Source organism: Capricornis sumatraensis, chromosome 3, assembly GCF_032405125.1.
Source record: "Capricornis sumatraensis isolate serow.1 chromosome 3, serow.2, whole genome shotgun sequence".
Taxonomy (NCBI): Eukaryota; Metazoa; Chordata; class Mammalia; order Artiodactyla; family Bovidae; genus Capricornis; species Capricornis sumatraensis.
In genome coordinates this window covers 21025272-21050314 of record NC_091071.1, presented here as the reverse complement: position 1 = coordinate 21050314, position 25043 = coordinate 21025272, and the positions used below count along the sequence as shown (strand labels likewise).

At 53.2% G+C, this 25043-nt stretch overlaps 2 protein-coding genes across 2 annotated transcripts in view; one reads left to right on the top strand and one right to left on the bottom strand.

Annotated features, from left to right (window-relative positions):
* Positions 1-13092, top strand: part of SCNN1B (sodium channel epithelial 1 subunit beta) — a 73130-nt gene extending 60038 nt beyond the window's left edge. The window contains exons 5-13 of the mRNA XM_068967921.1: positions 3041-3144; positions 5358-5521; positions 5805-5912; positions 9066-9183; positions 9874-9949; positions 10039-10096; positions 10517-10578; positions 11677-11752; positions 12468-13092. Coding sequence (XP_068824022.1) covers positions 3041-3144; positions 5358-5521; positions 5805-5912; positions 9066-9183; positions 9874-9949; positions 10039-10096; positions 10517-10578; positions 11677-11752; positions 12468-12848 — 1147 coding nt within the window. The 3' untranslated portion in view covers positions 12849-13092. The remainder of the gene's footprint in view (positions 1-3040; positions 3145-5357; positions 5522-5804; positions 5913-9065; positions 9184-9873; positions 9950-10038; positions 10097-10516; positions 10579-11676; positions 11753-12467) is intronic.
* Positions 13093-19067: 5975 nt separating this feature from the next.
* The window catches only part of COG7 (component of oligomeric golgi complex 7), an 89898-nt gene continuing 83922 nt past the window's right edge, over positions 19068-25043 (bottom strand). The window contains exons 16-17 of the mRNA XM_068968792.1: positions 22200-22343; positions 19068-19436 (exon numbers count right to left, since the gene is read on the bottom strand). Of these exons, the coding sequence (XP_068824893.1) occupies positions 19270-19436; positions 22200-22343 (311 nt within the window). The 3' untranslated portion in view covers positions 19068-19269. The remainder of the gene's footprint in view (positions 19437-22199; positions 22344-25043) is intronic.

Here is a 25043-nt window from a genome sequence, read left to right as displayed (position 1 = left end):
ATGCAAACTCTTAGTTGCATCATGTGAGATCTAGGTCCTTGACCAGGGTTTGAACCCAGGCTCCCTGCATTGGGAGTGTGGAGTTTTAATCACTGGACCACAAGGGAAGTCCCCTTAAATGCTATTTTCTATGCAGACTTGAAATTGGGCTTCCCAGGTGGTGCTACTGGTAAAGAACCCACCTGCCAATGCAGGAGACTTAAGGGGCGTGGGTTCCATCCCAGTCCCTGGGTTGGGAAGATCCCCTGGAGAAGGGAATGGCAACCCGCCCCAGTATTCTTGCCTGGACAATTCCAAGGACAGAGGAGGCTGGCAGGCTGCAGTCCATGGGGCAGCACAGAGTTGAACACAACTGAAGTGACTTGGCACACATGGGGACTTGAGAACATACACATAGGACAGGATGTGAGGAACTCACGTGGACCCACCACCCAGATCCAATAAGTGTGATTCTCATCCTGTGGTTAAAGCAAATCCAAGACATCATATCCTTTTCATCTACATGGTGTGTAGAATGTAACTTCAAAGAGAAAGACTTTTGGCAGAGGCACAATACCGTTTCGCCACCTTAAAAGAGAAACGATGGGTGATTCCTCATTACTTCATCTATCCAGTGGTGTTCAGTCCCGTCAGTGTCAGACTTTGGGTTTGCTTGTTTGAATGAGGATCCAATTAAAGTCCACAGGTTGGGAATAGAACCAAGTCTTTGAAGTTGCTTTCAATCTGAAGGTTACCTCCCTTTCCCTGTCTCATAATTTATTTGTTGAAAACACTGGGTTATTTATTTTTTGGAGTCTGGATTTTGCAGATTGACTTTTTGTGGTATCTTTGAACTTGGTCCTCTGTCTCCAGTATTTGCTGTAAACGGTAGTTAGAGACAGATGTTCGATCCTGTTAAGAGCTGGGTGTTGTGGTTGTTTTGTTTTTGGCAAGGCCACTTCCTGGGCAGCCTGTGCCCTTCCATCAGGACACACAGCATTGGTCACCACCGGTGCATGTTGCCCAAAACCCCCAAAATCAGGGAACAAAATGATGACCCTCTAATTGTATCACTCTCTCTTCAGTTACTAGCTTGATGAAACCCGAACTTAACAGCTATTTTACAACCAAAAAAGTCAGTTGAAGGAAGCCATAGATTAAAGGAGATTTAAAAGGCATATCAACCAATCACATGTCAATGTCGTTTGGATCCTAATTTAAACCAATAAATTGTAAAACCAAAATTGACCTCTATGAGACAATATAAATTGAATGTATAATAATATTAAGGAATTTTTATCAGTTATGTTTAACCTGGTAGTAGTGGTGTTTTAGCAGTTCTTATGGGGACTCCCCTGGAAGTCCAGTGGTTAAGCATCCATCTTCCAATGCAGGGGGTATGGGTTCTCTAGAGGGGAACTAAGATCTCAACTAGAGAGCCTATGCATAAGTAGAGAGGCCTGCACACACACACACACACACACACACACACACACACACACACACAAAGCGTTCTTACTTATAGACATATAGAAATGTTTACAGATAAAATTATAACATCTGAGATTACCTTGAATAGGGATAGGGAGAGATGAAACAGCTGACTAGGGGATTGTTGAAGCTGGTAGTGGGCTTTGTTCTCTCAACTTTTTATGTTTGAAAAGTTCCATATAGAAAAAAACTGAACCAAATTATTTGAAACTGATATTATTCTGTCACTTTTCCGTATCTTTATAATAATATTTTGTGCTATTGTTCAGTTATCGAATAGTTTCTTGGAAACATTCCCCTGATGTAAAACAGGACCCTAGATAGGCTCACGCCTCACTGTGAAGTTCTCTCTTTCCTGACCTCTGCTTGCACCCCGTCCTGATTCACATCCCCCTCTAACCCCCCATCTCCATCTTCTTCCCTCCTTGCCTGAGTTCCCAGGGCTTCCAGACAAGCCCACCCGTCCGGATTCGGCCAGCTCCTTGGAGCAAACGTTGCCTGGAGCGGCCCACTCACTCACGTTGTCTGTATTAGTTTCTTGTGGCTGCTGCAACGAATGACCACAAAGTGGATGGTTTAAAGCAACAGAAGTGTATGCTTTCACAGAGGAAGCTTGAAGTCAGAAATCAAGGTGTTAGCAGGACCAGGCTCCCTCCCAAGTCTCCAGGGGACAAGCCTTTCTTGCCGCTTCTAGCATGTCGGGGCGGGGGGGGGCAGGGGGCGGCGTGGCGGTGTGGCGGTATGGCGGGGAGGGGGGGGCCGGTGCGCTCCAGCATTCCTTGACTTCCGTCTTTCTACCTTTCAGTCTCAGCCTCTGTCTTCATGTGACCTTCTCTGTGACTCCTCTGCTGACTCTTTAAGGACACTTGTGGGTAGATTTAGGGCCCACGTGATAAAACCAGTTAATCTCACCTCAAAATCCTTAACTGTGCCTGCGAAGATCCCTTCTCCAATTAAGGTCACATTCACAGGTCCCTGGGGTTAGGATGTGGACATCTCTTTTCGGGGGTCACCATTTAAATGACCACATGGCTTACAAGACCCTGTAGATGAGGCAGCTGAAAACATCAAAGAAGCTTTCTTTTCCGGGTCTCAAAAAATAAATAAATAAATAACCCTCAGGGCAGATGTTTTTGACAAAACTTTTGTTTCACTTTTATATATGTATACATCTTATGTATGTGTATATGTTTGTTGGATTGTGATGTAAAATATATTTTTAGATCAAAAAAGTTCACAGGCCACTGTAGTTAAATTATACTGGCAGATAAAAGCACAAATTAACCTCAAAAAAAAAAAAAAAAGAAAGAAACAAAAAGCAACTTCTTTTTCATACTTCATGACTAAGCCAGAGAGCCTGGCTCCTACCCCCAGAGAACCCCCTCTTTCCCAAGAGAGTCTGGGAATCTCCTCTCTGGTGGGTGCATAGATACAGGGGAATGGACAGAATGACCTATCGCTCACCTCTCCGTTCCTGAGCCTCTCTGAGCACACCCGGGGGTGGCAGTTGGGGTGACATCAGTTGGGATGGGGATGGGCCCTGGCCTCCAGCTGACGGTATTTTTTTCAGGAACTTCACACCCATCTTCCATCCTGATTATGGCAACTGTTACATCTTCAACTGGGGCATGACGGAGAAGGCCCTCCCTTCAGCCAACCCTGGAACTGAGTTTGGTAAGTCTGTCCTGGAGCCAGAGCCATGAGGTTTTAAATCCTATCATGTGAGGATGAAAGACCAAATTGCCATCAGCCAGGTGGCGCAGTGGTAAAGAATCCACCTGTCCAGTGCAGGAGATGTAGGAGGCTTGTGGGTTCAATCCCTGGGTTGGGAGGATCCCCTGGAGTAGGAAATGGCAACTCACTCTACTATTTTGCCTGGAGGATCCCATGGACAGAGGAGCCTGGTGGGCTACAGTCCATGGGGTTGCAAAGAGTCAGACATGATTGAGTGATCACCAAGCACACACACCATCAGCTGTTGAGGGACAGGACCGAGTTTAGCCAGGGGCCGGCATGCAGAGGAGCAGCGTCTACGGGGTACCCCAGGGCAGGGCCAGGTGCCTTCTCAGCTGTCCCCCAACCCAATGTGCAAAAATCCCTGGGTACTGAGTGACTGGTGCGCCCCTTCTGCTGATGAGCAAAGCGAGGAAGCAGTGGCTGAGAGCACAGGCTTCCGTGGCCAGGGGGAGTCCCAGCCCCACCATTTACCCCCGGGTGATGCTGAACCGAGACTTAACTTCTTGAAGCTCTCGTTTCCCCATATTGCACACAGCAGAGCATATGGTGCAGACCCCATCGCATCATCCTGGCCTAAGGCAGGTAGACCTCGGAGCACAGAGCAAGTGGCCTTGCCTCTGAGCCTGGCCGGCAGCAAACTCTCACTAAATGCAGATGTTCTGAGACGTTTTAAGTGACTTTCCCATGATCACATACTTAGCCTGGGGCAGAGCCCTTATTGTCAGCCTCGTTTCTGTGCAGTTCGTGAGAGACAGAGAAAAGGTGAAGTAGTAAACAGAAGTGAGGAAGAGGGAAGCGGTGGATGGCAGAAGCTGCTCATCCTGGGAGCAGCTGGTGGACTCAGTATGTGCGCCAGGCCTTGGGGAGCAAATCCTTCCTCCCCACCCTTAGGTTCTGAGCTCCCCAGGCATCCAAAGGTAGGTGTCATTCAGCAACTGTCAGAGCTACTGGTCTAGAGGGGTGTGGGTGGGCTGCCAACACTTCACCCACCCCTGAGCCCCTAAGGACACGGCATCACAGAGATGCCAGCTAGCTCACTCTCTAGTGATGACTGATGATTAAGATCAAGGCTACTTCCACTTCCTCATTGAGTGACCTATGACAAGGTCCCTTACTCTCTTTGGGGCTCAGTTTCCTCATCTGTAAAATGGGGACAATAATTGTACCTATCTCATATGCCTCTTATAAGCCTCATTGAGATCATGAATATAAAGCCCTGAGCCTAGCACTCAGTATGCAGCAAACGCTCAATAAATGCTAGGCTTCTTGTCCTGCCCAGTCCTTTCTTCTTGCTTGTCTCAGTTGTGTCCAATTCTCTGTGACCCCATGGACAGTAGCTTGCCAGGGTCCCCTGTCCATGGAAACTTCCAAGTAAGAATACTGGAGTGGGTTGCCATTTCCTTCCCCTGGGGATCTTCCCAACACAGGGATCAAACCCACATCTCTTGCATCTCCTGCATTGGCAGACAGGTTCTTTACCACTGGCACCACCTGGGAAGCACCCCCTGCCATGATTCATAAAATATTGGGTCTTGTCTCCACCTTCAAGAAGAGAACAGTGGAGTGGGGAAGGAAGACAGATAATAAAAGAAAAATTTCAAAAATGAGACAGGTACTTGGAAGGCGAGTTCCAGGACAAGGAGAGAATATGACAGAGATCCCGAGACCCAGTCTAGATAGTCAGGGAAGGCTTCTGGAGGAAGTGATACTTGGACTGAGGCCTGAAGGAAGAGCAGGAGTTTCTAGGTGCAAGGTGAGGCTGGAGACAGCCTTCCAAAGAGAAGACAGCCTGATGAAGGCCCAGCAGTAAGAAGGAGCATGGCAGCTGAGGGGATGAGCAGAGAGAATGAGGATCCTGGAGACGAGAGGCAAGGCCGCTTGGGCTGCAGCCTTAGATCTACCTGCCCTGTGGAAGAGGCCATGGAGTAGAGATGGGGCAGGCGGAGCCCAGAGTGGAGACCGTGCTGGCTCAGACTAGGAAGTGGGCCTCAGAGAAGGCAAGAAGTCCGGGTTTTCGTAAAGTGGAGCCAGCTTCCTGCGTAGACCCTGGCCTTCCCTTGGCTAGTGGGAGCTGGGACCAGTGGGTGGCGGGTCTGCCCTCAGCCTTGGGGAGCCAGCTCAGGCTGCCCTCCGCCTCATCTTCCCCTCAGGCCTAAAACTGATCCTGGACATGGGCCAGGAAGACTATGTCCCCTTCCTCACATCTACGGCCGGTGCCCGGCTGATGCTTCATGAGCAGAGGTCATACCCCTTCATCAAGGAAGAGGGCATCTACGCCATGGCGGGGATGGAGACATCCATCGGGGTGCTCGTGGTATGCCTGCAGGCTGTCTGCCCAGCGCCCACCTCCCGGGGCCTGAGAGGAGCTCCATGCCTCCCCAAGCCCTGGAACCCCCCACCTCCTCACCTTCTGCCTGGAACCCCAGTGGGCCCCACACTTGGGGGAAGATGAGTGCCCCGCACCCCTGGCCCCTGCTGGGGTGTCAGCCCTCCAGCCCCTCTGAGCATCCCCTAGGCCCGCTTGCTGGATGGGAGGGAGGAACAGAGGGGGGTCCCTAGGGGTGATCAGGGGTCCCCACAAACAACCTCTCACACAGGACAAGCTGCAGCGCAAGGGCGAGCCCTACAGCCAGTGCACCAAGAACGGCTCTGACGTCCCCATCCAAAACCTCTACAGCAGCTACAACACGACCTACTCCATCCAGGTGGGACAGCGGTGGCCTGAGGCCTGAGGTGTCTGGGAAAGCTGGTCCCAGCAAGGCTGGCTCTGCTGGGTCTTTGGGACCACAGGGTTCCCTGGAGGCTAGGGAGCCAGTCTAGTCCTGGTTCTCACCAGGGCCTGGGGCTGGCCACTTCTTGTCCTTGCTTGGCAGGTGTGGCCTTGGGGATCTTGCTCTGGGGTTTCCCAAAAAGAACTCTTGTGTGTACTAAGGATTTACATGGATTAAACCATCATTTGATCCTTTCAGTACCCATATGAAGCAATAATATTCTAATAATAATTATTAATTATTGTTAGTATATATTAATATGGTATTAACAGCATTTATTGTATATGCTATTTATTATACTTGGAGAAGGCAGTGGCACCCCACTCCAGTACCCTTGCCCGGAAAATCCCATGGACGGAGGAGCCTGGTAGGCTGCAGTCCATGGGGTTGCGAAGAGTCAGACACGACTGAGCGACTTCCCTTTCACTTTTCACTTTCCTGCATTGGAGAAGGAAATGGCAACCCACTCTAGTGTTCTTGCCTGGAGAATCCCAGGGATGGGGAAGCCTGGTGGGCTGCCATCTATGGGGTCACACAGAGTCAGACACAATTGAAGTGACTTAGCAGCAGCAGCAGCATTTATTATACTATACCATTATTATTATAGTATACTAATAATAGCAGGGTTATCATGTGCTATCTGTTCCAGGTGCTTTACATATATATATATTTTACATATGTATATCCTATATATACATTATATATATATAAATAATTTAATCCTCATAACAATACCAAGATGTAGATGCTATTATTAAGAATGAGGAAATTGGGGTTTATAGACCCTAGTCCAAATGCCTCATCAGTGTTCCTAAGTCCCTCTTTGTATCTGGCCTTAATCCCCTCTGCTGCAGCTGGGGCTTACTTACCTCTTATCCTGATCTGCAAGGTCAGCCCACAAGGCCTGGCCTCAGACCTGGCCCCAGAGGAGAGGATAGACTGACTTTTTGCAAAGGTGACCAAAGTGACCGCTCACAATGACACTTTTCTCTCCCAGTCCAGTCTGCCTTGGTGGATGAGGACACAGGATGGCTGCGGGGCAGCCCAGTGCCTGGCTCCATGTCTGAGAGCCCCAAGCAGGGTGTGGTTTTCCCTTTCGTCTTAGTCACGGAAATCCACCATCCCCGCTGCCCACTCTATCCAGTTGACCCCAGGCACCGCTCACTCTGACCCTCCTGTCTTGGGGGGCTTCTGCCTGCGATGGAGAGCTTGAGGAGTCTTCAAGCCTCTGGAGGGACAGATGGACAGATAAGGCAGCCGGGGGTGTGGGGGCTGGTGGGAACACAGAGAAGGAGGCCACAAAGGCATCAGGCCCCAGCCCTGGAAACCCCATTCCAGAGAAACCTCAGATCTCATTTTGTCCAGTGCCATCACCAGTCTGGACAGAGACCTTGGCAAAGCCCCAGGCCCTGGTCGGGCGCTCTGCCTGCCAGCCCTGGGCCTGCCCTAGCCCACCCTGGAGAGGGCCCCTACCTTCCAGGTAAGACAGTGAGGTCTGGGTGAATGTCGGACACTTGGCCCAGAGCTCCCTGCTGACCCACTGCCCCCGATCTCACCCCAGACCCCCTCCTCCTGGCTGTGCCATTTCCTCTGCCACCCACCCCCCTGCCCACCCCTACTTCCTCCCACGAGGAACCTGCAGGTTCACAGGGGAGAACGGAGCACCGGATGCAACGGCCTGGAAAGCAGCAGGCAGGAGAGCAGGGGAGAGGATGCGAGCTCCTGGGCAAGGGTGGGAGCAGGAAGCCCTCCAGAGGTGGACTTGGGAAGCCGGGCAGGAGAGCTGTGATGAGCGGCTGCTTCCATTCTCCAAGTGCCCAACGGCATGCTGACCTCCCCGCCTTAGAGGAGCAACAGGGATAAACTGAGGCTTGGAGGGGAGGGCTGGCCCTGGAACACGTAGCTCGTTTCTGAGTGGACTGAAACCAGGTCTGACCTGAAAACCCAGAAATTATAGATTCATCTCATCCAGCCTAGAGGGGACTGGTCCACTCCCCCGCTTCCCTCAGCCTCCACCAGGGGACATTCCAAAGAAGGTCACCTCCTCTCCTTTGCACTGAGGACTCGGATCACCCTTCTCACCTTCCTTGAGGGTTTCCCTCCAAGATGAAGGAGCGTAGAGCGAGCTTGCTTGCTTTCTCTTCTGGGTCCTTCCATGTAAATGGCTTGGAAGGCTGCTGGCAGCCTTGTAACAAGAGCTTTCTTAAGAGTTAGCCATTTTTTGTTGTCGAGGGGAGACGGTGGACACATTTGGGATCTTAGTTCCCTGACCAGGGATCAAACCCATGCTCCCTGCTGTGAAATCATGGAGTCCTAACCATTGAGGGAAGTCCCTGAGAGATAGCTTTAGGGTTGGAACAAGCCTCCTCTCTGTGTGTCATCTGTGGGGCCAGCCTCAGAGAGCCGGGTTCTGGCTTGAGTCCTTCTGTGGGGACAGAGGCAAGGAAGGACAGCCACCTCCCACCTCGGGGGCAGTGGGGAGGAAGCTTAGTCACCTCGCCACCCTTCTCCACGGGAGGGGCACCTCCTCGGCTCCCCCAGCCCCCGGCTTGGGCATCCAGCCCCCTGGGCCCCGTTCCCCTGGGCGGAGGTGGGGACGTCACCTTCACGTCTGCCCTCTCTCTGCCCCTTCCCACCCTCCCGGCCTGGGCATCCAGCTCCTTGGGCCCCGTCCCCCTGGGCCCCATCCCCCTGGGCGGAGGTGGGGACGTCACCTTCACGTCTGCCCCCTCTCTGCCCCTTCCCACCCCCCCGGCCTGGGCATCCAGCCCCCTGGGCCCCGTCCCCCTGGGTGGAGGTGGGGACATCACCTTCACGTCTGCCCCCTCTCTGCCGCTTCCCACCCTCCCGGCCTGGGCATCCAGCCCCCTGGGCCCCGTTCCCCTGGGCGGAGGTGGGGACGTCACCTTCACGTCTGCCCCCTCTCTGCCGCTTCCCACCCCCCCGGCCTGGGCATCCAGCCCCCTGGGCCCCGTCCCCCTGGGCCCCAGCCCCCTGGGCCCCGTCCCCCTGGGCCCCGTCCCCCTGGGCAGAGGTGGGGACGTCACCTTCACGTCTGCCCCCTCTCTGCCCCTTCCCACCCCCCAGGCCTGCATTCGTTCCTGCTTCCAGGAGCACATGATTCAGGAATGTGGTTGTGGCCACTACCTGTACCCGCTGCCCGACAAGAGGAAATACTGCAACAACCAGGAGTTCCCAGACTGGGGTGAGCGGGGAGCCCCCCGGGGACTGGCCCCCCAGCCCACTGGGCCTCTGCCCACAAAAGGCTGTGACTGCAAGTGGGGCTGGGGGGCTCCATGAGTCCTCACCGTCCACGGCCCCTCTCGCCCTGGTTCTCCCCACGCGCAGCTCCCCGATGCCTTCAAGTGTAGGCGTGAAACATGTACATTCGGGAGAGAGTTTGTCCTTGAGACCTGAAGTCACCAGAAGGGGAGCCCCTACTGGCTCACACAGGGCCAGTGTCATCCAAACACCAATGGATGTTGTCAGTGGCAGAGGGAGTCCTACCACCTCTTAAAACTAACAACATGTATGGACAGGAGGGGAGAACTTTATCCCTTCCAATACCCATCCCTCCGCACGTGACCCGCTGGCCCTAGCCCACCCCCGCCAGGCTCAAGGGTGACAGGTGGAGGGAAAGCTGCTCTGATCCTCCTGGGCTGGGGCTGGGGCGCTGGGGAGGGGGTCCCTCTGGCCAGGCTGGGGCCAAATGGCTGGAGAGGGGGCACCTAGGGTGGGTGATTTTCTGTGACAAGGGGAGTTTGGATCGAGACAACGCTCCCCACTCAACTTAACCACAGGCCTTGGGTGGCTCAGGGCCAGGAGATCAGAGGGTGGCCAGGGGCTCAAAGCAGAAAACCTGGCTCAAAATCTCTCCCCCACCCCTCCCACCCAGCCCATTGCTACTCGGCCCTGCGCATCAGCATGGCACAGAGGGAGACCTGCATCTACGCCTGTAAGGAGTCCTGCAAGTGAGTCCACCGAGACGGGATGGGCGGGGGCGGGTGTGGGGGGCGCAGCGGGCGGGCACAGTGACGATGGGCTGCCGTCTGTCTTCCAGTGACACTCAGTACAAGATGACCATCTCCATGGCCGTCTGGCCTTCCGAGGCCTCCGAGGTGAGTCAGGGGGGCGGCCAAGCTCCTGGCCGCCCGGCTTCGGATGGGAGGCAGATGTGGCCGGCGGTCTGCAGGCTGTTGGGAACCTCTCCTCCACTCCCGCCCCGCCTCCTTCCACCCGTGTCCCCCAAGGACTGTGCGGAGGACACGGCAGTGAATGGGACAGACCGTCCTTTGCGCAGGTCTGGGGAGGACCTGGGCGGAGGGAACAGCAAGTGCAAGGGCCTGCGGTGGGAAAGAACTGAAGCAGGGAGGCCGGGCCTATGGGGAAGAGCCTGGAGACCCAGTGCCTTTCCCCTTTCTCCCTGTGTGCACACACAGTCCCCAGGGCTGTGGTCTGCCTCCCACGGGTAGCAGGGCCCATGCCTGGGAGGGGATGCTGCAGGCACCGTTGTTCTCAGCTGCCTTTTTGGGTTCCAGGACTGGATTTTCCACGTCTTGTCTCAGGAGCGGGACCAAAGCAGCAATATCACCTTGAGCAGGTGAGCTCAGAGTCTGGACTGGCCAGGGAGGGCAGGAAAGAGGAGAAACCAGAGCCTTGCGGGAGGGGCTTGGACACAGGGCAGCTGCTCAGACACCTTCTCACACTGGTCAGATCCAGAAACAAGCCTGGAGCAGGAAGTACTGGGAGTGAGAGAGAGGCCAGCCAGGGGGGCTCAGAGCCTACCATTTCCTAAAGGACAACCTGTTCATTTCCATCCATCCCTCTGGTCCTTTCATCCTTGAACCTGTCCACCCATATGTCCATCATCCATCCTTCCAATCGTCTCCCCATCCATCTATCCACTCGCATCCATCCATCCGTTTACCCTCCATCATCCATCCTTCCATTCTTCCACTCATCGATCCACCCACCCAACCTCCATCCATTCATGCATCTTTCCATCCATTCAACACAACCAGGCATGGAGCACAAGAAAGACAGGAACTTTCATTCTATCCAGAACTTCGAGTCTAGAGGACAGAAATACATGAACAGGGCTTTGGTGGTGGGAGTCTGCACAGTACCCTTTCTCAGGGAGCCCAGCCGAGAAGGAGGCCCCTTCTTCCTGAGAGATAAGGGAGATCTGTATAGGGAGGTGACCCTTGAGCTAATCCCCTAAGGAGGAGTAGTAACTGTTTAGACAAATAGGAAGAGGCGCTGATGTCCCGGCAGAAGGCTGGAGGTATGAGAGAGAATAACCTTTCTGAGGACCATCAGGTGTAAGGGGAAAGCCCTCTTGGCCACACTTCCCTGCCCCGAGTCCCCTGACAGCGGGCCAAGGCCTAGGACTCTATGTCAAGTCTACTGTACTGGGAGTGGGTGAGGGGAGCCCCAAGCTGATCCTTAGCACTGTCTTGGCCCCCAGGTCCTTTGGAGAACTGGTTCAGAAAGGGGTGCCTGGAATGGGTGCTGGGAAGAGATGCCTTTTGTGGCCCCAAGGCCTAGCGTGGCCCTTCCTGGTTCTTGTTTGGACTCTCCACTCCTGGGAGTGGGCACATGGGAAGCTTGGGCCAGAGGAGGGTGCCTTTCCTGTGTGTGTGTGTGTGTGTGTGTGTGCTGGGGAGAGGGCACCAGTTCCCTTTGCTGCCTCCTGCAGGAAGGGGATTGTCAAGCTCCATATCTACTTCCAAGAATTCAACTATCGCACCATTGAAGAGTCCGCAGCCAACAACGTGAGTCTGGGGGACTCCTGACACCTCAGCCCTGCCTTCGGCCCCTCCACCCTGCAGCCTGAGGGTGGGGAGGATCCAGAGCCCAGCGGAGGAATTAGGAAGGTCCCTTGTTGTTTGCATCACCAACTCAATGGTCTGGGTGGACTCCGGGAGTTGGTGATAGACAGGGAGGCCTGGCGTGCTGTGGTTCATGGGGTCGCGAAGAGTTGGACACAACTGAGCAACTGAACTGAACTGAACTCGTTGTTTATGGGTTTCCCTGGTGGCTCAGATGGTAAAGCGTCTGCCTGCAATGCGAGAGACCTGGGTTTGATCCCTGGGTCTGGAAGATCCCCTGGAGAGGGAACTGGCAACCCACTCCAGGATTCTTGCTTGGAAAATCCCATGGACAGAGGAGCCTGGCAAGCTACGGTCAATGGGGTCACAAAGAGTCGGGCATGACTGAGAGATTAACACTTGCTTACTTGTTTAGTTGCTCAGTCGTGTTCAACTTTTTTGCAACCCGGTGGACTGGGACACAATACTGGCAGGCGGATTCTTTACTGCTGAGCCACCAGGGAAGCAGGAAGGTCCCATAGGCACTCCCCGATTACTTCCCTGGGCTGAGATGATCACCTCTTCTCCCCTTCCGGCCACCAACTCACCCCACAGGAAGCCGGAGGTTGGGCTTGAGGCAGAGATCTGTGGCCAGGCCCTCACCTCCTGCTCCCTGCAGATCGTCTGGCTGCTCTCGAACCTGGGCGGACAGTTCGGCTTCTGGATGGGGGGCTCGGTGCTCTGCCTCATCGAGTTCGGGGAGATCATCATCGACTTCGTGTGGATCACCATCATCAAGCTGGTGGCCCTCGCCAAGAGTGTGCGGCAGAAGCGGGCCCAGGCTCGCTACGACGGCCCACCGCCCACTGTGGCCGAGCTGGTGGAGGCCCACACCAACTTTGGCTTCCAGCTAGACTCAGCCATGCCCGGCCCTGACGCGGGGGCCTACCGCCGTGAGCAGAACCCGCCCATCCCGGGCACACCACCCCCCAACTATGATTCCCTGCGCCTGCAGCCGCTGGACGTCATTGAGTCTGACAGCGAGGGGGATGCCATCTAGAGCCTGCCCTGCCCCTCCTGGCAGGCCAAGAATTCGGACCTGAGCAGCTGAGACATCGCCCAAGGCCAGGGTCCAGGTCCCTCTACAGAGAGGCTGGCAGCTCTTGGCCAGCCCCAGGCTGAGGGCTCCAAGGGGTCACGGTGCTGGTATGGATATGGGAACTGTGTTCCTGCCCACACCCCCAACCTGACCTGACCCTTGGCCTGGGATCCGAGACCCAAAGCACCGTCCCCTGGAGCCAGGCTACTTCTCTCCCAGCGCCAGTCACCATCTGCCCCAAAGTTGAAGGCAGGTGGGCACACTGTGCCCTCTGACCCCAGAAGGAGCCTTCTTTTCCTTCCTGCCTCGGCTGACCTAGTGAATGGGTTGAGTGAGGGCAGAGTTGCTGGAGAGCAGGCATCAGGGTCTTGCCAGGTGGCACATGTTTTGTTCTGGAAAATAAAAGTGGAAAACATAGAGTCTAGTTTTCTTCTTAGTCTGGCTGAGCATCCAGAGCGCCCTGATCCATCTCTGGGGGGCAGAAGGGCATCAGTGCTGACTTGAGAGCACAGACATGGCCAAGGAGAGGCCCAAGCTGGTGATTAAGTTTCCTTCAAGTTGTTCCTGAAAGACAATTTGACCCTGAAAGACAAGTTGTCCCTGAAAGCCACAACAGTAGCTTTAAGTGGCTTTATGCCTTTTTCAACGTTGTCCAACTTATTTCTTTGGGTTTCCAGAACCAAGAGAGCAAGGGAAGGAGGTAAGGTGGGATAAATCTTAAAACTGGCTTAAGCACAAGCGTCTCCAGCAGCTCAAATGATGTCTGTTCTCTCTGCCTTCCCAGGCAGGCTCACCTTACATTATAGCAGCAAAGGGCCATTTGCAACTGCAAACTCTCATCTCCAGCTTAGCAAACCCAGCTAGGAGAGAGCCTCTCTTTCCCAATTGTCTCAGCAAGCTCCCAGGCTGACTCTCATTGGTCACTGAGTCACATGCCTGCCTCTGAACCAATCAGTGTGCCCCGTTGGTAGGCTGCCGGAATTGATCAGACCCTGCCCATACCTAAGGCCCCTTGGCCCCTCCGCAGAATCACATGGTCTGAGGGTGATGGGGACATGCTTCCTAGGGGCTCCAGAGAAAATAAGTAAAATTGGAACTTTTTAAAAAAAATATTTACTTACTTTTGGCTGCCTGGGTCTTTGCTGTGCACACAGGCTTGCTCTAGTTTGGGCAAGCAGGGGCTACTCCTCATTATGGTGCATGGGCTTCCCATTGCAGTGGCTTCTCTTGCTGTGGAGCATGGGCTCTAGGGCAAGCAGGCTTCAGCAGTTGCAGCTCGAGGGCTCCAGAGCACAGGCAGTGTAGTTGTGGTGCACTAGCTTAGCTACCCTGTGGTGTGTGGGATCTTCCCGGACCAGGGATCACACTGGTGTCCCTGCATTACAAGCAGATTCTTAAACAATGAACCACCAGAGAAGCCCAAAACTGGAAATTTAGATAGGGAAATTAACTTTTTAGTAGACATCCATGTAATATTGAGGGCATATTGTACTAATATAATCAAGAAAACAACCCAGTCAATCTTAAAGGAAGTCAACCCTGAATACTTATTGGAAGGACTGATGCTGAATCTCCAATATCTTGGCCTCCTGATGCAAACAGACGACTCATTGGAAAACACTCTGATTCTGGGAAAGATTGCAGGCAAAAGGAGAAGAGGGTGGCAGAGGATGAGATGGTTGGATAGCATCACCAATTCGTTGGACATGAACTTGAGCAAACTCTGGGAGATATGGACAGGGAGGCCTGGCATGCTGCAATCCAGGGGGTTGCAAAAAGTCGGACATGCCTTAGCAGCTGAGCAACAACATTATACTAATAAATCATTGTTTTTCTGAAATTCAAATTTAACTGAGCTTCCTGTGTTTTTCATTGCTAAAGATGGCAACCCATAGCCTGGTGCGCTACAGCCCATTGGATCGCAAAAGAGTCAGACATGACTTAGCGACTAAACAACAACATGGCAATACTATCGGCCTCCCAGAGAGGAAACAGGAGGCATTATCAACGAATGGGATCTGGCAGCTGCAGACAGTTGACCACTGCAGGGCCCTGCTGTCACCTGCCAGCCCTAGTGGTGAATGAGTGCTGGCTTCAGAGTCTGGGACCAGGGCGTCCCCGCCCTGCTGGCCTAGAACACCTGAGTCCTTGGCCTGAAAGGCAAGCTGTGCTCCCTTTCGGTGCCCATTCAATGGCACCTGTAGACGAGGGCCGCACCACTCCAGCCAAAGGCAGCATTGCTAAGGACTGAGAGGGGCGAGTCTGGGGGAAGCCAGGTTTCCCAGCTCAGAGCCAGACCGAGTCTGCAGGCTGGAGTCAACAATTCTTGGTAATTATCACACTTACTACCATGACTAGGGCTGTTATTATTAGCAGTGGTAGTTGTCACCACACTCACTATTATTTGTTGTTGTCTTTAAACAATGACTGTATTGTATCAAACACTTACCGCATGCCAGGCACCAGGCCAAGTGTATACTTTGTAAGTCTTTATTTCATTGAATTCTCATAACCACTGAGAAATATGATCATCCCATTTTACAAGTAAATAAATTGAGGCTTGGGGAGGTAAGGTACTAGACTAGATTGCTGTTACCGTAAGTGACAAGGGCAAGACTCCAGCCTCATCCTCTTGCTGCCATAAGAAGACCAGTGATCATTAGAATAGCAGTTCCTCAGAGGAGCCCAGGACTTTCATATTTATTATCTCATCTGAGGCTATGGGGCAAAGCAATGATTATTATCTAACTCTTTTTACCAGTCTTTTGGTCACAAGTTAACTTGAATTTGAGTTAAAAAGGGAATTCATTGGTTCTTTAATTAAAGTCCAGGGATTGCAGGCAAGGCTGTATCCAGGGGTTCAGCTCAATCTAGTGATTTCTCCAGCTGCTGGCTTTATTATCTTCTATGTTGACATCTGTCTTACATACTTTCTCTCCATGAGCTTTTCTTTCCCTTTTAGTCCCAGAATCCATTCCCTCAGCTCAGCAACACAATAGGAAGAAAACTTCCTAGCAAAAATTTTGAGAATGAGGCTCATTTGGATCAGCCTGGGCCACATGCTAATCCTGAACCAATCACTGCGACTGAGGATGGGAGATGCTGCCCAGCCTGCCCAGGGGGGTGGGGTCTATGGCAGATAGCCCCTTACAGACTCCGGTGAAAGGTTTTGCTCAGAGACACGGAAGCAGGAGTGGGAGGAGCTTCCAGCCCCCAGGGCTGCTTATAGACAGGATAAAAGGACCAGGCTGATGTGGGCCTTAAAGATGGATGATGGTCCCACCTCTGAGAGCAGGTCTGAGCCAGGCAGATGGTCATTACTCTCCCCTCCGGATCTAGAGGGGAGAAGGGGTATCCTATTCTACCCTGGGGACTTATCAGAGCCTGAAAAACTAGCAGTTCCAAAATTGCCCAGGAACGGCGCTCTGTCATTCCCACCACTCTCTCGAGCGGGAAGGTAAATTACAGGTGCTGAGGACTATGAAGGTAACATCTACGATACACCTTCCATCTGCTGTTAAGTGTTAGTCCCTCAGTCGTGTCTCTTTGGGACCCCATGGACTGCAGCCCACCAGGCTCCTCTGTCCATGAAACTCTTTAGGCAAGAATTCTGGAGTGGGTTGCCATTCCCTTCTCCAGAGGATCTTCCCCACCTAGGCATCCAACCCCAGTCTCCCACATTGCAGGCAGATTCTTCACTTCTGAGCCACAGGGAAGCTCTTCATCTCATCTCATCTCAAGCACCCTTCAAATAACCCTATGAGTTAGGTACCATGATGACTCTTGTTTTCCAGATTTGGAAACAAGGCTCAGAGAGGTGAATGACTTTCCCAGGGTCACACAGCTGGACGGTAGCAAAGCTGGAATCAAGCCTGAGCCTGTCTTAGTGGCACTCCCTGACACTGGCAGAGGTCAGTGCAAAGAGGTTTCCACTTCAAAGCAGCACTTTCCACCTTCCAGGTCTCCAGCTCCCATTTTGAGGGAGGAGCCAAGCTTGATCCCCGCCACGGATGGCTGATCCACCACGTGAGAAACCAAAATATTTTTCTTGGTGCAAGTTTGCAGCTAATGCTCTTTCAGGGCCAGCCAAACTGTTTCCAAAGGTATGGGGACAGAAGGTGTGTGAATTCCCTGGGAGACAGAACCAGAGGGAGACACGGCCCTCGCAGCCCGGTGGGGCTGTTTCAGAGGCTGAGGTCACAGTGGTGCCCCTCCCAGGGGGCTGGCACAGGCAGGCTGACCTGGGTGGGATTAGGTGGAGCCAATGCCTCTGGGCTCCCAACCCTGCACATGGCCACTGAGTGACTCTCGGCAAGCCCCTTAGATCTCTCCAAGCCTCAGTTCCTTTGTTTGTGAAATATTCCCAGGCTCCATGTTCCAGGAATGTGAGGCAATGGGTAGGAGACAAGGAAAGCCCACCCAGGCTTAGAACATGGTGCAGTTCAATTCAAAAGGAGCCTGTGAGGGACTCGGCTGCCTGCCCTTATCCCAATTTTCAGGCGGCAAGAAATCCTGCATGGTCTAAGTCAGGGTTTCTCTACCAGAGGTGGTTTTGCCTCCTGGACCATGTCTGGAGACTCTGTTGGTTGTCACAACTCGGGGATCCAGTGGGTGGAGGCCAGTGATGCTACCCAACATCCCACAGTGCACAGGACACCCCACGACAGAGCTGTCCAGCCTGGCGGACGTCAGTCCTGCTCCTGTGCTCCCAGCCTCGCTTGCAGCTGGGGAGACGGCTGGCGAGCCAACATGGCCATGAGGCCTCGGAGGAAGTCACGGGTGGGGCTCTGGGAAGGCCTTTGCCTCCCCAGTGGAAGGGATGGAACTGCTGCTCGGCCACCCCCTCTCTGGCTGCTTCCTCTCTGGATGTGCATGCTGTACCTAGTTGCGGGAGGATGAGGCACCAAGCCCATAGGGGAACGTCAAGATCACAGAGAGGCTGGCTGGTCCTGACTCGGCCCAGCCACTAAATCAGTGCCCACAGCCACTACCATTTGACTCTCTGTTACTAGCAAAAATCAATTCTTATTTAAGTCACTCAAATTACATTATTCTGTTACTTATAGCCAACTAAAATCTTAACAGATACGGAAACTATTGACAAAAAAAAAGAAAAAAAACAACAACACCTGATAGAGGGCTTCCTGTGGCTCAGCAGGAATATGTCTTCTAGTGCAGAAGACTGGAGTCTAATCCCTGGGCCAGGAAGTTCCCACACGCCACATGGCAACTAAGCCTGCGAGCCACAACTACGGAGCCTGTGCTCGAAAACCCAGCAACCACCACTACTGAACCTACGTGCAGCAGCTACTAAAGCCCCGTGCTCTAGAGCCTGTGCTCTGCAGAGAGAAGCCACTGCAGTGAGAAGCCCGAGCACCACAGCAAAGAGTAAGCCCTGCTTGCTGCAACTGGAGAAAAGGCTGCGTGCAGCAACGGGGCTTTTCAGTCAAAAGTTAATTCAAAGAAAAAGAAAAAAACCTGACAGAATCTGCATCGCCTGGCGGGTTTTTTAAAAAAGGGAAAGTCAAAGTCCTTACCATGGCTTGCAGGACCTGCTATGATCTGCACCTCTTTCCTCCCTGACCTTGTCTCCGGCTTCCCACTTCCACTGCTGACCATGGACATGCCCAGGGCCTGGTCTGCCTTTGCCCTCAGCCTGAGCACTCCTCAGAGCTCGTCACTATGCACAACCCTCATCCTTTAGGTCCTGAGGTTGCCCGCCCAGCTTTTCCCAGGCCACTGCCCCTTACGCCCTCTGGGCCCCCAGCACTAACATCCTAGATGATCTGAGTCAGAAAGGAAAGTAAAAGTGTTAGTTGCCCAATTGTGTCCAACTCTGCGACCCCATGGACTGTAGCCCACCAGGCTCTTCTGTCCATAGAATTCCCCAGGTAAGAATACAGGAGTGGATTGCCATGCTGCTCTCCAGAGAATGTTCCCAACCCAGGGATCAAACCTGGGTCTCCCACATTGCAGGCAGATTCTTTACCACTGAGCCTCCAAGGAAGCCAGACCTTAGTCAGTTTACCTGCCAATTCTCTCTCCCTCCCTGCTTTGGGCTCCTTCCCGGCCGAATCCCCAGTGTGGACAGCACAGCACGTGGGGAGCACCCAAATATTCACTGAGTAAAAATGGAAAGAAAATGTCCTTCTTTCATTTCATGGTATTTATTAATTGCACTTTCAAGATGGAATCATTTTTAAAAATTATCTGAAAATTCCTAATAAATAATTTACCTCTAATTTACAGGCTTCTTTTTGATTATACAGATGAACCAAGTCCTTTCAAAACAAGTTCTGGCCAATCCCAGGTGGATTTTTAGAGCAAGACCATTCTGGAGAGTTCTGTGGCCCCGACACTCCTGTCAGCAGGGGCATGGGGGTCAGTAGTCCACACTCCGCATGGTGGCCACTGTGGTGGCAAGGCGACGGGGCAGGCCTTTGCTGACCTGTCTGTAGTCCTCGGGCTTGGCCTTCAAGAGCATCACGATATTCTGGAGGGTGCGGGACGGCTGCAGGCCCAGGGCGTCCATCACGTTGATCAGGTAGTCTGTGGGGTGGGAGCAGACGGACACAGACCAACAGACTCAGCACCAAGTGGATGAGCCCCAAGGGCCTCCCAGTAGTAAGAAACAAGACGCACCCCCAAGCTCCCTGATGCTGGCTGCCAGGTCTGCTCTCAGCCTGCCGGCCTTCACTGAGGGCGTTTTACAGGACGGTCAAATATGACTGTGAGCTCGGCCCAGGCCCAGGTCTGCTGCTGCTGCTGCTAAGTCACTTCAGTCCTGTCCAACTCTGTGCAACCCCATAGACGGCAGCCCACCAGGCTCCCCCGTCCCTGGGATTCTCCAGGCAAGAATACTAGAGTGGGTTGCCATTTCCTTCTCCATTCTAAATAAATGAAGGAGTTGCCAACATCGCCACCACACACTCATCTCTGCAGCCCCATCAGCCGACCTCAGCTGAAGCTCTATACTGAGAACTCCTGGGTTCCCAGCCCTGCTCCCCAGTGGCCCCCACTGACCACATAGAAAATCCAAGGGTCAGGAGACAGAGAGTTTATCTAAGCAGCTCCCAAAGACCCCCCAGCAGAGCCCCTACAGGGGGGATGCAGATGGTGCTGGGGGCAATCCCTGGTGTAATGTGGTTCCCCAACTTCCAGATATAACCGCTTGGGGGACAAGTGAGGACAGATTCCTGAGCCTACCCCCAGGCCCAGTCGATGAGAGTCTCCAAGAGAGGGGTGTGAGGGGCCTGTCCTGAAAAGGAGCACCCCCCATCCTAGCTGGCAGGCGAGCTCAGGCAGCACAGGCAGAGTGGAGGAGAAAACGGGGTTTCCAAGGTTGGGGTGACCTCAGTGACTCCTTTGACCTCTCGTGTCTCTACTTCCACCTGTGGAGGCAGTCAGCACCCTAGGTAGCATAGCTCAGGGGGTGAAGAGGGACAAGGACCGTGAACACGTCCCATGTGATGCAGGTGGTCAATGGCTGGGTGTTCTTTCCCTTCGTCCTTCCTGGGCAGCGCGGCCAGCCCTCTCCATCTCCTCCCTCTCTTCCTGCTCCCAGGGGCTGGGAGACACATCACCTAGCAAGTTCCTCCCTACTTTCTGATCACTGCCTGCATCAATCTCTCCTCCCCGACTAGGCTGGAGCTCCAGCGTGGCTCTGTCTCCCCTGCGTCTTCTTTCTGAGACCCGGCTCAGCGCACAGCCTGTAGTTGGTGCCTGCTCTGTCCTGGATGCCTGACCCCACGTCCCCCTCAGACAAGCCACTTCCCAGGAAGGGCACCACCAACCTGTCAGGCACCTGCCTCCGGCCCATGTGCACCCATAAAACTGTGGGCTCCCCTCGACTGCAGGCCAGGACCTGCAAAGTGGCAGCCCACAATCTACCACTTCTGTCCAGACAGCAAGAGTGCTTTTGTTTCAGTGTTTGTGTCTTTAAGGTGTCCGTGCGCTGCCACAGACCTCACCGCTCCCTACTGTGTTACCACCGGGCAGCTTCCTGGGCCCTAAGCCCACACTCACTCCCTCCTGGTGGAAGCTCAGTGAGCACAGGAACTGTCCAGACCACTCTGGTTCTATCCTATCTCCTAGCACGATGGCTGCTAGGCAACAGATGCTCAGTCACTGCTGAGCGAGTGAAGAGGTGGATCTGGATGGGAGCTGAACAGCGGGGGCAGACGACATGTGGACAAGTGAACTCTAGGGGCCGCCCCCAAATCTCACTTGCTAGTTCTGCCGGTTCTCCTCTCAGTGCTCCCGCCTGTACTAACAGGGACCACTGATGAACACGGGAGCCTCTTCATCTCTCCTCTGAACACGTGCCCTGTGAGATAATGACAGCTGGCCACTGCTCTGTAACTGCTGAGAGCTGACCATGAATGAGCATAGCGAGGGGAGTCATGCAGCTGAGTTCGAGGCCTGGCTCCATCGCTCACTGCCCCATGACCTGGGGGAAAGCATCTCACTTCTATTTCTGCTTTGGCAAAACCAGAGGCTGGCTTGCCCCTGTGCTCACTTGGGTCAAAGCCCTGGCTGGGTCCCCAGGCTGCTACTCTTCAAGGCTCACATCACCCCCTCCCCTGACCATTCCAAGAGCTGCCTCCACCAAAAGAGCCGTCAAGTCAATAGAATGATACCAAGAAGGTGGGGAGATGCTCTGACCGCCTGCCTGCAGCACCCCAACCTCAGAGCACCTCCCACTGGGTGGCATCACCTCCAGGAACGTGTGCCAGCAGGAGGAGATGGGTACACGCCCCTTGACCTGGGAATCAGGCAGGTACTCGGGTGGAGACGGTGGGGTGACCCTGGTGGGGTGGCCTTGTGACACAAGTGCTCTGTGCCCCCGTTTTCTTATCAGAGCGCTGAAGGCAGGAGCGCCGACCTCACAGGGGAGTTTTGAAGATTGCGTAAGACAATGGGAGCGAGAGCTTGGCTCAGGACCTGCATGCCTGCCTGTAGTGAGCACTTAATCACTGTCGGTTTGGATGATGATTATATGGATGAGCAGAAGGCAAGGCAGGGCAGGGCAGCATCACACCAGTCTGCCTCACCCATCTCACCCTGTCTCGCCAAGGCGCCCCTGAACGGCTCTCGGCCCTGGCAGCTATGAGAATCCCCGGGGACATCTGGCAAACTACTGGTGCCCAGGCTTCCACCCAGACTTGTCATGTCAGAACCTCTGGGGGCGGGGACTGGAGAATCCACATTTTTAACAAAGCTTCCTAGACCAACCCCGAGCTGAAGCTGAGAGGAGACCTGGGACAACCTTCTTGGAGAGCTGGCCCTCCCCCATCCACTGCAGGGACCCACCGATGTCAGTGGCCAACTGCTTGGTGGAGTGTGGGGTGAGCTCGGGAATCTGCAGGATGGCGTCACAGTAGGTCTGCATCGTGGCTCTGGCGATGGAGCCCAGCCAGTTGTCGGCCATGTTGTCCAGCTCCGGCAGCTCATCCCCTGGAGAGGGAAAGACGGTCGTCACCAAAGAAACAGAGCCTGGTCAGGAAAAACTGCCCACTGACAGCTTGCACAGGTTTCCTTGGTAGCTCAGACAGTAAAAAATCCGCAGGCAATGCAGGATATCCAGGTTTGATCCCGGGGTCGGGAAGATCCCCTGGGGAAGGAAATGGTAACCCACTCTAGTATTCCTGCCTGGAGATTCCCATGGACAGAGGAGCCTGATGGGTGGCAGTCCATGGGGTTGCAAACAGTCAGACATGACTGAGTGACTAACACGTTCACTTTCACCAGCTTGTACAGGGCTGTCCTGAGTGACCAGGGCCATGATAGGTGCTGCACGTATACACAAAGCTACAGTCTCGGTGGGCAACACAGGAAACAGAAGACAGTTACATCTTAGATCAACTGGTATTGACTTAGTCTAAGGAGGATTCAGAAGAGAGAGCAGTCAGGTGAGGTGGAACAACCTTAGCGGTCTCAAAGTCTGGGGGCCGATGCAGCCACACAGGCCAGGAGGAGTTCTGCACCTCCCCATCAGATGGCCCGCCCAGAGACTGACTAGCAGACCAGGAGCTGACTGCCCTGTCTGTAACCCAGGTCAGAGGGAGTGGGGGAGCCTCCTAGGGCCCAGCACTCACACCTGGGCAGCACTTGCCTCCTCTGCCCAGAATCATGACCCCACGGCAGCTCCAGCTGCCTCCAAAGATCTCCCAATTCCCTGTGGCCAAAGCAGGTACCTCCACCAGGGAAGAGGACCGTGACATGGGGAGCCTGCAACCTTCTTGCAGGTGTCTGCTCCAGCCCACTGGGCAGGACCCTTGCACACATCACTTCATAGTTCCTGAAGTTCAATTTCCTCACGGGAACGATTTTTAAATCTCCCTCCTACTTATCATGTATCTAAGCCTCTAGCCCGTCAGGCTCCTCTGTCCGTGGAAATCTCCAGGCCAGAATACGGGAGTGGATAGCCATTCCCTTCTTCAGGGGATCTTCCTGCCCCAGGGATCGAACCCAGGTTGCCCGCATTTACCGTCTGAGCCACCAGGAAAGCCCGTATCTAAGCCAAAAAGTTCCTATTGGCTGTTTAACCATCTGCTTCATAAAACTTTCACTGTTAAAATGCTGGAAAAGAATATGAAGAAGAATTTATATACATGTGTAACTGAATTAGTTTGCTGTAAATGAGAAGCTAACACAACACTGTAAATCAACTGTACCTCAATAAAATCTTTAAAAAAGAAAAAATAGGAGGACTGGAATGCTAGTTCATTGGGTAATTCTTCCCAATTTTTTGTATGCTTGAAAATTTTCATAATAACATATTGAATGAAAAACTAAAAACAAAAAATTACCCAGGTCGGCTTCGTTTTTTTTGTTATGGTTTCAACCATTATTACAATGTTATTTTATGGCTGGAAGGTTTTTTTTTTTCCTTCTTAATAATGTTCAACCCAGAGCCTAGCACATGGTAAACAATTAATAAACATTTAAGTGAGTGAATGGAAACCAACCACATACTCACTACATCTCTATATCTGTATCTGCTGCTGCTAAGGTGCTTCAGCTGTGTCCGACTCTGTGCGACCCCAGAGACGGCAGCCCACCAGGCTCCCCCGTCCCTGGGATTCTCCAGGCAAGAACACTGGACTGGGCTGCCATTTCCTTCTCCAATGCATGAAAGTGAAAAGTGAAAGGGAAGTCGGCTCAGTCATGTCCGACTCTTTGCGACCCCATGGACTGCAGCCCACCAGGCTCCTCCGTCCATGGGATTTTCCAGGCAGGAGTACTGGAGTGGGGTGCCATCGCCTTCTCCATATGTATCTGCAGTGAAACAATAAGCTATTATGCTCTTCCTGATGTAAGGCAACAGACGGTAAATACAGCACTACATTCTCTTGCCAAAGAATGTGAACCTGAATTTAATCCTTATCAGTAAAAGATACAAACTGAAGTATTTCTAAATGAAATAACATGATGCCTGGGCTTTGATTTAAATCATCTAGCAAAAAATGCAAGCAGAATATATGAAACAAGAAGAAGCCATTCTTAAACCCATGGCATAAGTGTCTGGGGTTTCACTGTACTGGTCTCAAGACTTGGGTGTGTGTGTGGAAAATTCCATGAAACATAGTTAAAAAAAAATTTCTTTTTCAGGTTGTCCTTTTTTTGTTTTATATTGGGAGCATTTTAAAACAAAGCACTTATTTACTTTCGGTGGTGCTTTGTCTCTGCTGCTGCACGAGCTTTCTCCATTCGCAGGTAGCAGGGTCTACTCTCAAGGTGCGATGCTAGGACTTCTCACCGCAGTGGCCTCTCTTGTTGAGGAACACAGGCTCTAGGGCACACAGGCTTCAGCAGTCGCGGCGCACGGGCTCAGCTGCCCTGACGCATGTGGGATCTTCCCGGACCAGGAGTCAAACCAGCATCCTTTGCATTGCAAGGCAGATTCTTAACCACTAGACCACCAGGGAAGCCCCTAACATTTTTCTTTAAACTTAAAAAGCATATTAGTGGATTGCCCCGGTGGTCCAGTGGTTAAGACTCTGCCTGCCCATATAGGGGACACAGTCTGATCCCTGATCTGGGAAGATTCCACATGCCACAGGGCAACTAAGCCTGTGCGCGCTCTAGAGCCTGCGCTCTGCAAGAAGCCCCCTCAATGAGAAGCTAGAGCAATGCAGCCAGAGAGCAGCCCCT